This window comes from Arvicanthis niloticus, chromosome 4, assembly GCF_011762505.2.
Source record: "Arvicanthis niloticus isolate mArvNil1 chromosome 4, mArvNil1.pat.X, whole genome shotgun sequence".
Taxonomy (NCBI): domain Eukaryota; kingdom Metazoa; phylum Chordata; class Mammalia; order Rodentia; family Muridae; genus Arvicanthis; species Arvicanthis niloticus.
This window is the reverse complement of record NC_047661.1, coordinates 88,059,715-88,073,617: the sequence shown is the minus strand read 5'-3', so window position 1 is coordinate 88,073,617 and position 13,903 is coordinate 88,059,715. Positions and strand designations below refer to the sequence as shown.

The following is a 13,903-nucleotide window of genomic DNA, read 5'->3' as shown; positions in this document are numbered from 1 at the left end:
CTCATAGAGGCTTAACGTCAGCTAACCCTCCACCCCCTATATGCCATAGCATCTTCCAAGAGCACATGCAGGAAGGAATGGTGGGTGGGATCCCGGGTGAGAGTCTTGTGATCCTCCCTTCATCCTTTCTACAAGTGGGAATTAAAAGCTCAACCCTTTTCCTATTCCCATAGACCTTGCTGTCACTGTATTGGCCTATTTCATTGCCATGACTACAGATGAAGCTCACTGGTTCATCAACTCACCAACTGTAGGAATGGGATAATCATGTTATACCTAGAGGAAAAGACATACCATAAGCACCTCAGAAAATGCCACTAAGGGGTGAGACCAGCCATAGTAGCCAGGATTATAAACTGTATCCACTCGGGGTGAAACACCTGGTTAGGGGGAAGGGGTTTTGATACTGGACAAATGAGGAAATGGGTACCTGCTGATAACTTTTAATGGTAAGACCCTCACCTCCGTACAGCGCCAGTATTGAAGTTCTCCTGATCACCCAAGATGCTTCGGGAAAGGATAGAATTATGACCCATTCAAAAACATAAAGCTAGCTGCTATCTGAAAGACATAGTGAGACCCTTTATTCTGCCAGCCCAAGAAACAGTAGCAGAGAGAAGCGCGCTCCTTCCCTGATGGCACAGAACCTCGGTCCTAAGTGCATCAATTATAACAGCAGCAGCAGGAGGTCTCCTGCTGATGAGACCATTACTTAAATAGGCTGTCTCAGAATGGCTTTATTCACAAAGCCTGCAAGTTACTTAGTATACTCCATCACTCAGTATATTTCATTATTAGAGGTCAGTTCATACCCAGCATATTACAGAACAGTGACACAGAAACCAAGAATGCAATGGCCAGGCTGATTATTCAACTCTGTCCCCAAAACTGAAGCACTGCCATCTTATTCTTTCACTGGCCTGGACTGCTGGGGTAGCTACCAACCCAGGACAAGGATTTCTTACACACTATCGAGATGGAAGTAGATATATCTCTTTGTGTTCTATGTGGGAAAATTTAGTCACATAGCCACACCTATCTACAGGGGAGCTGAGGAAACAGTCTCCAGAAAGGCTCACTGTCCCCAGCTAAATTGTGAAGAGAAGATTCAAGGGTGGGAGGGTTGGGGGTGGGCAACCAAGAGCACTTTCCCTTTTGATCTACGTCACACAGGTGTAATTTGCAATACTGGCCACATGTAAAGCCATCTGTGCACTGACTAAAAGAATTCTTGAGTCCTGTCACCCATAATCCCAGCACTTGGGAGTTGGAGGCAAGAAGAACTGGACTGTAAAGCCAGAGGGGTATAGACCAGCCTAGGCTACATGAAACATGTCTGAGAAAAAGGAAGGGGGACAGGGAAAAAGAGAAGGAGAGAGAGAGTGGAAAGGGGTTTTCTAGAAAGATATATTAAGACCAGTTTAAAATTATATATATATATATATATATATATATATATATATATATATTAGCTATCTCTTACATTGGTAAGAAATCTTTATGATAGTTACAAGGTTGAAATTATAATCTCTTACATTGATATGGAATTTATTTTATACAAATTTAGGGTTTTCACTGGCGTAAGTTTCTTATTAATACAAAAGTGGGATTAATATATTACTCTCATGTAGGCATTGTGCCTATATATCTTATTTAGAAATACAAGGCTTAGACCCAGTCCTTTTTAATCAAAAAAAAAAAAACAAAAAACAAAAAAAACCCAAAACACTTGATTTGAGATGGTTGGCTTGTGAATCAGAGGCCTATGGTAATTGCATGGCTCATTGCTTACTGTTAGGATGTTTTCTAGATTTTAATTAGAAATAGTGGAAAGGAATTAACAGACAACTGTTCAGGTTGCCTTACATAGTTGATTTTCAAAAACGTCAGAAATCCATAGAATTGACGTTACAAACATTCTTATATAAACATTTATTTTATTGGAGACCTATCTGATCCTGACAGCTTCCCAGTCTTGGATTCTAAGAAGAAATTGAGCATCTTTGGAGTTACTCCAGTTGTGGTATGACAGCCACTAGGCAAGAATTGCCTCTTTTCATCTACAGACGAAATACTGTGCAAAAAAGAAACACACTTGCGGAATAGTCAACTGATTATATCTGCCAAGACAGAGTAATTAGCCCTTAGTAATTCTGCATTACTAGGTCTGTCAGATGATCCTGGGCCAGAAGGCTGAAGACCAGATGCTCCAACGTTTTGAAATAAGGAACTGTCCAGATGTTCAGTGGTCTATTTAAATTGGCTGAGTTTTAGAAGCCACGATCTGTGCTTCCCATATCTTTAATTAACTAGTCATCCTGGATTTCTGATGGGGTTGAAGATTTATAATCTCACAGCCAACCCAGGCTATTTACTTTGAGAGGATGGTTTTCAGATGCTATTCATTCTGAAGACAGGACATAAGCCAGGTTCAGAACTAAGTTTTTGTTTTTTGTTTTTTTTTTTTAATTGAGAGAGATGGCAAGGTTCTATTTAGTTACCAAAAATGATGGACTGGGTATTAGGTTTATCTTGTTCTTTAACAATCACAACATGGTAATATAGTTAGTGTTCAATTAATATGTGAAAAGAAAAAAAAAAATTTTTTATTGGACAAAAAGGGGGAAATGTGGTGGATAGCCCTAGCCTCTTGTTGTCATGGTAATTCCACTCCTGGGAGGAGCTGCGAAGGAGGAGTGAATCTTGTAAACCTTCTGTCCAATCAAATTTGTTAAATAAAGGCTACAGCCAGTGATTGGGCAGTGGAAGAGGAGTGGGAGGAGCCAGAGGCAGGGAAAAGAGGATAAGACCAGGAGAGCCATTGGAGTGGAGGACTTGGCAGTTGGTGGAAGCAGAGGGCAATTGGTAGAGAGAGAAAAGACGAAGAAGACCTTGACCTAGGAAACCGCAAGTTGTTAAGAGCTCTTTTAGCCAGGGAATAGTGTAGCTTAATGGTAAATCTGCCCAATCTAGGCATGCAGCATTCATTTGATATTTATTGACTTGTGTCTTTATTCTACGGACTCCCTATGGGCAGGAAATTTACTGCAACAACAGTATTATTACTTACTCTCATCAATCTCCAGGGAAACCCTGTGTTCTGCCCTGGCTGACACTGATTTTAGGATTGGAGCTGGGTGGTGGTGGCACACGCCTTTAATCCCAGGAAGCTGAGGCCAGACTGCTCTTCCAGGCCAGCCAGAACTATACAGAGAAACCCTGTCTCAAAAAAGGGGGGAAAGGAAACCAGTGGGGGGTGTGTCTGGGAGGGGAGCTCTTTGGAGGTTGCTACCTCTGCAGTTCAAGGTCTGAAAGTTTTCCTCTCACTGTTTCAGGGTTGGATCTGGAGCCTATGAACAGGTTGTGATCAAACGCTAGAAGTGAAGCCGGCAGGCAGAAGCGTCCCTCTGTGGACAACAGGTGTTTCAAGGTGTGTTAGTCATGCATGTAAGAAAAACAAGGAGCCTGTTTTCAAAGTGAAGTTCATCTGTGAAGAGGAAAGCAGAGCTGATTTCTTCTTAAAGGATCCCTCACCATCCTTTCCCACCTACTCACTCACTGTGGGGAGCATGTGAATGGATGGGAGTGAAGGCCTGGCCTGTATCAGCACCCAGAACGAAAGGTCTGCTTGTGCTTCTGGACACTGGACACATCTGAGGGTGATTTTAGTATTCTAGCACAAATATCTAAGTTGGGGGTGCTCAACAGGTCTGGGCTCTGTGTTTAAATTTTACATTTAACAGACAGTACTTGAGGTCAGTTTAAACCCTATAAATTCTATCAAGATAGTTGTAATTCCTATGAAGTAAATCTTCATGTCCTGTTACCTACAGCATTGTACTAAGTGTATTAACTCCTTTTATGCAGTAATTGGCAGAAAGAGCGGGGTTCATGCTTTGGGACGTATTATTCTATAACTTAAACATTTTAAATACTTTATAATTCTGAACGTTTCAGACTTAAGTCAAATGGCAAATGTGTCTAAGTCTGCGACAGGTGGACAGAAGGAACGCCATGACAGTGCAGCATCTATTATTCCTGTCACTAATATTAGGTGAGCTGCAAAAGCCCAGGTGCCACAGTGTAAGAGTCACAGTCAGCGTGATAATCAGTGTGTTAGGCTACCATAGGCAAGCTACAAGAAGAGCTGTTTCATAATTCATTCAGTACTAAGACGTGCTGGTCTGGCAGTCAGAACAGACACAAAACTGTCAGATGGTCAGAAAGATAGCATTCTTCTTAAGGAAGCCAGACCTCTGGAAATGGACACCATGCTGTGTGAACAAACAGACATCTGAGCAGCCGAGTGGCGTCGATCTTACTGACATCACGGGACTGGCGTTTTCCTATTTCAGCCTCTTGACCGGAGACTGTTTCCTTCTTTACAGTGTCAGAATTTAACTGTTTGAAGCCAGAGTAGACTATAAGCATACCTCTAATACAGCTTTTAGGGTCCAAATATCTAGTCTGGATCCATGTTAACAGCACAGCGCACAAGCTGTAGTTTTTCTGGTCTTACCTGACAGTACCCATGTAGAAAGAGCTACACTTCCCTTTGCTGAAGAGAAGCATAGGTCATACAGAGCCATCAATGCCCAAGTCCTCTTCATAATCATGTCCGAGAAGATGGTAGTGCAGAACAGAATTACTCTGGCCAAGGTATTTTTATGTTGACAAAATAATTGTTGCAACATTTGAATATCCAGATTGGGAAGTTTGGAAAAATTGGAATTGTTTGTGTTAGAATTTTTATTTGAATATCTCAAGAATGAGGTAGTCTACATTAATCCAAACTATTTTTACAAATAGATACTGATTTTTAAAAAAGCTGACACCCTATTTTGGAATATTTTGAATAATAAAAGAAAGGATTATCTGAGTCAGATTAAGACACGCTCAGAGGGCAGGACACTGACCTAACATCTTGAGCCAGGTTATCCAAATAGATGAGGACACGCTGTTTCCAGGTGAGCAGATCCATTGTATGTTACAACAAAATCAAAGTGAGTTTTAACTAGGGTTAACAAAGACATTACTTAGAGAGGTTTAGTCTGACAATTTTAAAAGCATATTTTTCTATTTTAAAAATATAATTTCTAGGCTATATTTTTATTGGCGCTTCTGCAAATGATTTTGGATTTTAAGACATAACAACACTAGGTTATGAGCATGGTTCAGTGAGGCCGCTCATCAGACACATGAAGGTGCTGTAGTGGGGACAGAGCTTAGCCTTTGCCTGGCTGCCCTGGCCCTATATTTTACCACAGGATTAGGTCTTGGTATTTTAAATGGTACAGAAACTTTTTTTTTTTTAGAACAGTATAATGTATGGGTCTGGGGAATATAGCTCAGGTGGTAGAGTGTTTGCCTGGACTACACAAAGTCCTGGGTTTAATCTCCACCCAGTACATAAACCGGGCATGGTGGTATATGCCTATAATCCCAGCACTTGGGACATAGAGGCAGAAGGATCAGATGTTTAGGGTCATTCTTGGCTCCATAGGGAGTTGAGGGCCTAAGTAGGCTGTATGATTCTCTATCTCACAAAGGAAAAACAATAATGTGAAGACATTTTGAAAAATGTAAAAATCATGCCTTTTTATTTTAGCAGCTACTAATCTTGATTTGTATATTCTTAAGTATTATAAAAATTCACTTAAGTAGAAACATGGAATTGGAAGGGGAAAGAGTAGCTATGACTCGAGTCAGCTGAAGTCTGGATTCTCCTCCTCCTGTGTTTGAGGGTATATTCTGCATTCATATTTCAGTACAGTGCTATTGGAATGTGAAGGGCTGTCTGAGTGTCTGCATTTCTATTCTTTCTGCACAGCGTATACTGCCAGGCTCTCAGCCACAAGGCTATTTTGAAAGCTGTTTGCTAAGTACCAAGTCTACTTTTAACTCTGCTTTGAGTTTAGAAAGCAATAGACTTGAAAAATATAGGCTCTTAACAAAATATTTTTTAATATTAGTTCAAATTTAAAACACTCCAGTCTTAGAGAAATTTTTAGCTGTGAGTTGTTTCCTACTTCTGTCCTAGAGAAAAGACAGACAGCACCATTTAAAGCTAGTATTTGTGATGAGACAGAAGGAATACCTTGTTCAGAAGAATGCACAGGCCAGTTCAGGAGAGCTTCTCCTGCCACAGGCTGGTGACAAGACTGTACAGGATGTGACATATAGAAAAGGCAGAGAAGGCCCTGAGTCATTAGTATACACTAATGCTGGGCTCTGTTTTACGGCAGTGTTGAAAGGCTTCCATATACAAACAACTAATGTATATCAACACTTTTGATATTAAGGTCTTGACCAACAACCCCAAACTCTATCATCTCATTCCAGCATAAAACCATGAGAATAATATCCAAGCTAGATTCTTCTGTATATGTTTTTGTTTTTTTAGTTTGTTTTTGTTCTTTTATGTACAAAACCGTGAGTCACAGAGGCAGACCGACCCCTTAACCCCCTTTTTACTAGAAGTAAAAAGAAAACATCTTCAACTAATTTCCATTCAAAACATACTCAAATTTAGACTCACACCTGTAATCCCAGCCCTTGGGAGGCTTAGGCTGGAGGATCTAGGAGGCTAGCCTGGGATACATGGTCTCCTTGAGTTCAAGGACAGTCTGGATCCCATGGTAATCTTGAACCCAAAATGAGACCCTGACTCAAAAAGCATTTTTTAAAATCAGGCAGCACCAAGTTTTCATAAGTCAGAGCATCCAGAAGCAATTCCAGACTCTCAGATTTCCATGTTAAATAAACCACTTTTGAAGCATAAGCTGACAGTATCATTAAATACTTAACCAAAACACTTCTGAAACCTTAGGCTTCCGTATTTATATCAAATCTCCGAGAGACCCAGTGAGCTCATATGACGAGATTGAACTATTTTCTTCACAAGTCTTTCATGTGGACATTTCAGAAATTCAGTTCTCTTAGATGGTACGCCTTGTGAGTATAATCAAGTAGGGCGGCTGACACTGTTAGGCCACTTCGCATCTTGGCTTAGGTACTGAACATAATGTTCGCAGTCAAGCTGTGCGGAGGAAATATTCCTGTAATAAGCCTAAGCTGAGACTGCCCTGGAAATAAGGCCTTATTTCCTTCTCCATGGGATTTTTATCAGAAAATGTATAAATGGTAATATGGGTCATTTCCCCATATAACAAAGATGACAAAAATTTTGATTAACAATGTGTTCTGTATTTTGAAATGAGTATGTTTATCTTACATAATTGTTTCACTGCTATTCATTGGCCAAATTCAGTACAAGGAAAGACAGACTATAGAAGACTTAGATTAACTCTGGCAATATGTCGTGAAGATTACCTTTCTCCATGTTAGTTCAGTCCTTTAGAGGTTAATACAGTGTTTATGAAAAAGTGTAACTGGTAGCTGAAGAACAGCTCAGTGGTAAGGAACCTTCCAGCATGTGTAAGACCCTGGGGTTGGTCCTTAACACTGAAAAAAGAAAATGAAGTGACTCCATCAGAATTCTGTTCTAATCCTTGGAGAATGATCTTCATATTTATATATGTCTTATGTCTTAACCAGTGATAATATCCAGGAAATGTTTTTTAACAAAATAAAATTTTGTTTGTAAAATGTTTATAATGATATAAAAGTGGATCTTATACATGTTCAATAAAAAGCAGTATCTCAAAGGTTTAGAGGCTCCAAGGCCTGCAGTTATTGCCTTGAGCTCCTGCCCTGACTTCCCTTGATGATGTGCTGGGCTAAGGAAATATAAGCCAAACAAATTCTTTATTACAGCAACACAAAAGAGCAAACTAAGACGACCACTTATCTAGTAGTAGCACAAAATGAAAATTTCCATTTGAATGAGGTAGAAAACCATTGGGGAAATTAATCTAGCCCGTGACTATGTAACATAACAGTTAGAAAGCAAAGTGGGAAGGCTCACATTTAGAGACATCCCGGGATCTGTGAAACCCTATAACAAAGGGATGCCAGCCAAAGGCATCCCTGACTGAACTGCTTTGGACTCATTCCTGTGCAATTGCAAGTCTGCTAAACTGGAGCCGGCATCCTAGGTTGGTTTTTGATCGGTTGGTTTGACATTTGCTTTGCTTTCTTCTCTATGAGTCAAAGCTACAATGTATACAGGTACTTTAGGAAAAGTGTGACACCTTCTGGCATTGAACTTCATTTGACTCTCAAGTGACCCTCTGCACATATAGTCCACAGAATAAAACCAAAGGAAAATCACATTGGATATTTTTTTTCAGTAGTAATTTTAAATTTTTTAAAATATCTGCCAAAAAAATTGTATCAAATCTTGTCTGTGCTGCTTAAATAAGGTGAAATGTTTCCTCTGGTGTGGGATTAATGAAAAATTCTGGAAGTACAGGTCCATGAGGAGACCCACGAGGACACAGAGACTACATTAAAAACACAAGAGTTATTCATCAAATACCCAGGATCCAATGGGTCATGATTAAGGTGTAGATGCAGGAGGCTGCAGTGTTTCTAGGAGTGAAGGAACTGATTTAACTTCATTTGACTAATGCTAGCCTGAACCACAGCTTGCAGAATGAAGTGGGCAGAAAAATGGTAATTACAATGTTGAAGGCAAAAGGGATTCAGGCAAAATGTATATACAATTAGGCAGGTGTAAAGCCCCCTTACCCCAGACCTTCTTAACATAACTGACTCCATGACAGAAGTGTCATTCAGACTATAAAACTCAGCACAAAGGTAGTACCACCTGCCAAAATGAAACAAAGACCTAATCCAACCAAGTCCATAGTTCTGGAGAAATCATTAAATGTACTAACCTTGCTTTTTGGCTTCTATAGTTCTGCTTCTGACTATCTGTTCTTGTTAACTGAAATTGATCAACCCAGAATATGGGTTCACCCTGAGAAAGGCTCAGTGCTACACTGGGGTCCTGAACACCCAATGTGGTCACCACCACGCTAATACAGACTTTCTACAGGTCTGTGCAGTCTTTTCTGGTGAATATCCCACAACAGGAGGAGCACTAAAAGCCCAGTAGATATGCAGGGGGCATGAAGTGTTAACTTTTGCAGGTGGTAGAGGACATAACTAGCATGTAGGACTTCAAAATCAGTATTATTTACTGAACAAATTTCTTTAACTCCCACCAGCTTGTGTATCGTGTCTCAACATTGTGACCAAATGTTATTTTTCCTATTCACAAAGATGTATATCATATTTACATATGATAAATTGTGTTTGTATAGTATCCTGCACAATGTGGAAACACGTTGTTCTTAATGCCTTTGGAAGATTCTGCTGCCATTGCTGATGGCCATCAGCCCATGACTTCCTGAAACTGCTTAACACAAACCACAGAACCAGATGTGGTAGGGTTGTCATTGCAACCCCAACCAGTGGAGAAAACTAATTTAATTGGAATTGTTTCTGGGCCGCCACTGACAGAACTGAGGGCTTAAGACACTGTATGGGAGCTGAGGTGCCTGCTGGGGGTGCTGTAGAGGGGAAGACTGGACATAAGAGCACACAGACAGGGAAGGGTGGGGAGGAGCAAGAAGGCCTGAGAAGAGATGTATGCTCCTGTGAGAAAAGGGGGTAGCAAGCTGTGGAGTCTCATGGAGACTCTGAAGGGGCCAGGTCTCACATGCAGATAATATGGAAACAACTTGAACGCAAGGAATTCTGGGAAGGCAAGCTTCTGGGAAGTCACAGAAATCTTTAAAAGTTCTTGCTATCATCATGAATGTCTCCCAGAGAGCTCCAGGGAAGTGCTGCTGGGAGGGCATGGAACCTTTAAGAGGTAGAAGGAACATTATGGAAGGTCTTAGGGCACTTGGGGGGAAGGATGTGGGGAGTGCCTTTGCAGAATCGAAACCATGGTCTCTTCCTCTCTTTTGCTCCCTGGCTTCAAAGAGAATGGTCTTGTTGTACCATTAGGTCTGACCAATGTGCGCTGCCTTGCCACAAGCCCAAAACAACAGAATGAAATTATCTTGGACAGGAATTTCCAAGACTTAAGTAAGCCAAAACAAGACTTGTCTCCTTTTAGGTGCCTCAGGCAATTTGTCATAATAGCAGAAAGCCAAGTTTTAGAGCCATCCAGACCGGAAATAGGAGTTGGAGGCTGTGGCTAGTAACACGTTTCACATACAGTGTGGGAATGGGGGCCCTGTTGAGCAACATGAAAACTTACTAAGATAAACCTTGTTAAGGTAAAATTCTGCCTCCTACAAAACCACATTATTCATTGACACAGAGAGCAATTTAACTCATATTAACATGTGGCCCAGGGGCCTGGAAAGATGGCTCAGTGGTTAAGAGTGCTGACTGTTCTCCCAGAGGATCTGGGTTCAATTCCACATGGTGGTTATTAATTGTCTGCAACTCAGTTCCACGGGATCAGACACCCTCTTGTGCTCCATCCGCACCAGCAACATGGCAAAACACCTATACACATACAAATTAAATAAGTAAATAATTTAAAAAATGATACTATGTTGTCCATTCAAGTGATATACCAGGGGTGTGGGGGTGGGGTGAAGAATGACCTGTCCCCCATTTTAGTTCTTGCCAACCTGCTATCTACATTTAAGTGAATTAAGAGCAAGGAATGTTTGATGAGTCTTCTCTAGGGATCTATAGGAAGGGCAAACTGTTGAGGGACATTTCTTTACATTCTTAGTAAGAGCTAGGGGGTCACTGGCTGTTCTCCCAGAGGATCCACATCTAATTCCCAGCACCCATGTGGCAGCTCACAACTGTCTGTAACTCTGTTCCAAAGAATCCTATGCCCTCCTCTGGCCTCCAAGGGTACCGCATACACTTGGTTCACAGACAAGCAAACACCCATACACACAAAATAAAATTTTTAAATAAAAAGAGCAACTGGGAATTTTCAGCAAGAATTTCTATACACAACTATTAATGTTTTGCAAAAGAACATGTTGTTGATACAGAAAGAAGCACATTCAGTTGCATTTATAAATTGCTAATGACAAAGCTGCATTAAAAAAAAAAAAAAAAAAAAAAGACACAGTAGGAGCTAGAGAGAAGGTTTCTGCAGTTAAGAGCTCCTGCTGCTCTCCTGCAGGACAGACATTCAATTCCCAGCTCCAACACTGGGTGGCTCACAACAGCCTGCAACTCCAGCCCCATGGGATCACTGTCCCCTTGTGACCTCCACAGACACAGATACACACAAATGTCCGTAAGATTTAAAAAGTAAATATTTAAAACATGTATTAGTAAAAGAACAAAGATAACAAGTGTAAAAACCCATGCACTTATGCCATTTGTTGGAAACTGATATAAGGCAGTCAACTGGACTCCATGCAAAATGGGCAGAGCTACTCTTCTGGAAACAATGAACAGGAGAAGCCAGGACCCCCCCCCCCCCCACCAAACCCCAAGAGGCTATGAGATGGTGGGTATTACAGACAAAAAGAATTAAGGTATGACTAGCTTTACTCTAGATTATATCATTCTGAACTGTACTTTTCATAACTTAAATTGTAAGATTATAAGAAAACAATTGAACAGTTTTTGTTCCTTTGTGTGAGACAGGGTTTAACTAAGGAGCCCTGGCTGTCCTAGAGCATGCTGTGCAGAGCAGGTTGATCTCAAATTTGTCTCTGCCTGCTGAGTGCTGAAACTGCAGGCATGTGCCACCATATCTAGCTGGATCTTTTCTTTTATGCTACTGGGGGATCAAACTCAGGCCTTGAGCATGGCTGGGACTAAGTAAGGAAGGGCATCTGGGGTTTAGTTGCTGTGTGGTATGTTTGTTTTCAGGGAGGCCTAAAAGTATCAACAACCTTCCTCATTAAGATCTCAAACATCGGAGGGCTGGGGATGCCATTCAGTTGGTAAGGTGCCTGCCCAGCATGTATGACGTCCTGGGTTCAATCCCCAGCACTGCAGAAACTGGGATATGCTAACACAGGCCTGTAATCCCAACACTTGGAGGCAGAAGCAAGAAGTTCAAGGGTGTATTCAGCTATGTAGTGAGTCTGAGAAAAAAAAAAAAAGGTCTCAAACACTTGAAATTCAAGCAGAATTTAAGCTTAAAAGAAAATGTACTTCCTCTCCATTCATAAACTTCTCAGCGTGAACCAAGTGCTTAGGCCAAAAAAGATGACAGCAGCAAACATGCTTTACTCAAAATACAAGGGACAATGTATTCCTAAGAGGAGCTCTCCAGCAGGAAAACAAAGAGAGGAGGGTTAAAATTACACACACACACACACACACACACACACACACACACACACACACAAAAAAAAAAAAAAAAAAAACAAAACAAAAAAAAAAAAAAACTTGTGACTAGGGTTGAGCTCAGCAAAGCCCTTGCTTAACATCTGCAGGGTCTGGACTAGATCCCAGCATAGAGATATTCTTACGTATCTCCAGACAATCAGAACCTAGGAAAGTCCCCTTGTTCCAAAGCTTGTAAGGTTTCAGATACGAAGGTAGCATAGACATTAGGACCTCGAAGAGGGCATCTCCCATGTCTGATTTCCCAGGAAGATCCCTGGAAATTCCCACACTAAGATGGGATAGGAAAAAAGAGACCTGCCTGTTACTCAATATCCAGGGGGAGGGCTCAAATGAGCTGTGATGCGGTGTGAGGGGACATGAAGGGCTCACAGGCAATGGGTTGAGCAGGGACTGTGGGTGAAGTGGACACCATTTCATTCTGCATGAGGGGAGTGTGTGTGTGTGTGCATGCATGCATGTGCGTGTGTGTGTGTGTGTGTGTGTGTGCTGAGTCTGATTAGGAGCAATGTAAAGTCACTCTGTAGAGAGCAGAGGGGACTACACACGTGCTAGGCTGTATGCTTGCTTGCACTTTTCTACTTGTTTCTTGAAGGCTGCCAGGTACTTGGCTACCTGAGAAACAATTTTAATAATGCTGAGAAAACAGTCTGAGAAACAATTTTAATAATGCTGGCTCTCTAACTGGGTCAACAACACTGTCTCTCTAGCATTTATAAGGGCTTCCCGTTATGGTTATTACACTCCATCTTACACATAATGGGAGCAAGATTCCCCTAGCAAACCTGACGGATTGCTTTCTGCCTTTGGTTTTTATTGTGTGTGTAGACAGGGTTATTTGTTTGTTTTTTTTTTTTTTTTTCCTTGAGACAGAGCCTCATGTAACCCATGGTAGCTCCAGACTCACTATGTAGACGAGGAGGACTCTGAACTTCTAAACTTGTCTCCGCTTCCCAAGTGCTGGGATCGCAGGTGTGCCCCTTTTACATGAGGCATGTGTTCTGCAGTCACGGCATAGGGACTGCAGTCTCTAGTTGCCCCCGCTCTTTGGAAAGATCCCCATTTGTGTGCTGCTAAAGGGTAAGCCCGTGACTTTAGAACAAGGGTCTGAGCTGAGGATGGGGTTCAGTGGTAGAGTGCCTGCAGTGTGCGCACAGAGCCCTGGGCTAGATTCCCAGGACCAAAGAGGGAAAGAGCAGACTATGACGAACTAAATCCAACAGCTGCTTTGGAAGATGTTTTGTAACTAGAAGTAATGCATGCTTATGTTAACATAAAATTACTTTATGCCTCAACTCCAGCAGAGTTGAAGAGCTATGACCAGGGTCATGATAAATGCTAAAGGTTCCCTATAGGAACTATGCTGGTCCCTGGTTGGAAATGTTAATAAACCTTCCAATGTGCAAAGAAATGTGTTTATCAAAGCTGAGAGGTGAACACAAACTCAGAGTGTAAGTGAAAGCCAAGGGCTGGAAGTGTGGCTCAGTGGTAGAACACTTGCCTAGCATGTACTTAGCCCTGGGGAAGAGGAAGGGGTAGGTGTGGGAAATGAAAGAGAGGTCCTTGTCCCCATAAGTTGTAAGCACATAGGGGTCTGTGGGTAAGGGATCAAGTCACCAGGGTTCAAGATGATGATGGACTAACT

At 41.5% G+C, this 13,903-nt stretch overlaps 1 protein-coding gene across 1 annotated transcript in view; it reads left to right on the top strand.

Annotated features, from left to right (window-relative positions):
* The window catches only part of Eeig2 (EEIG family member 2), a 58,546-nt gene extending 50,873 nt beyond the window's left edge, over positions 1-7,673 (top strand). The window contains exon 11 of the mRNA XM_034500172.2: positions 3,336-7,673. Within this exon, the coding sequence (XP_034356063.1) occupies positions 3,336-3,378 (43 nt within the window). The 3' untranslated portion in view covers positions 3,379-7,673. The remainder of the gene's footprint in view (positions 1-3,335) is intronic.
* Positions 7,674-13,903: the final 6,230 nt, after the last annotated feature.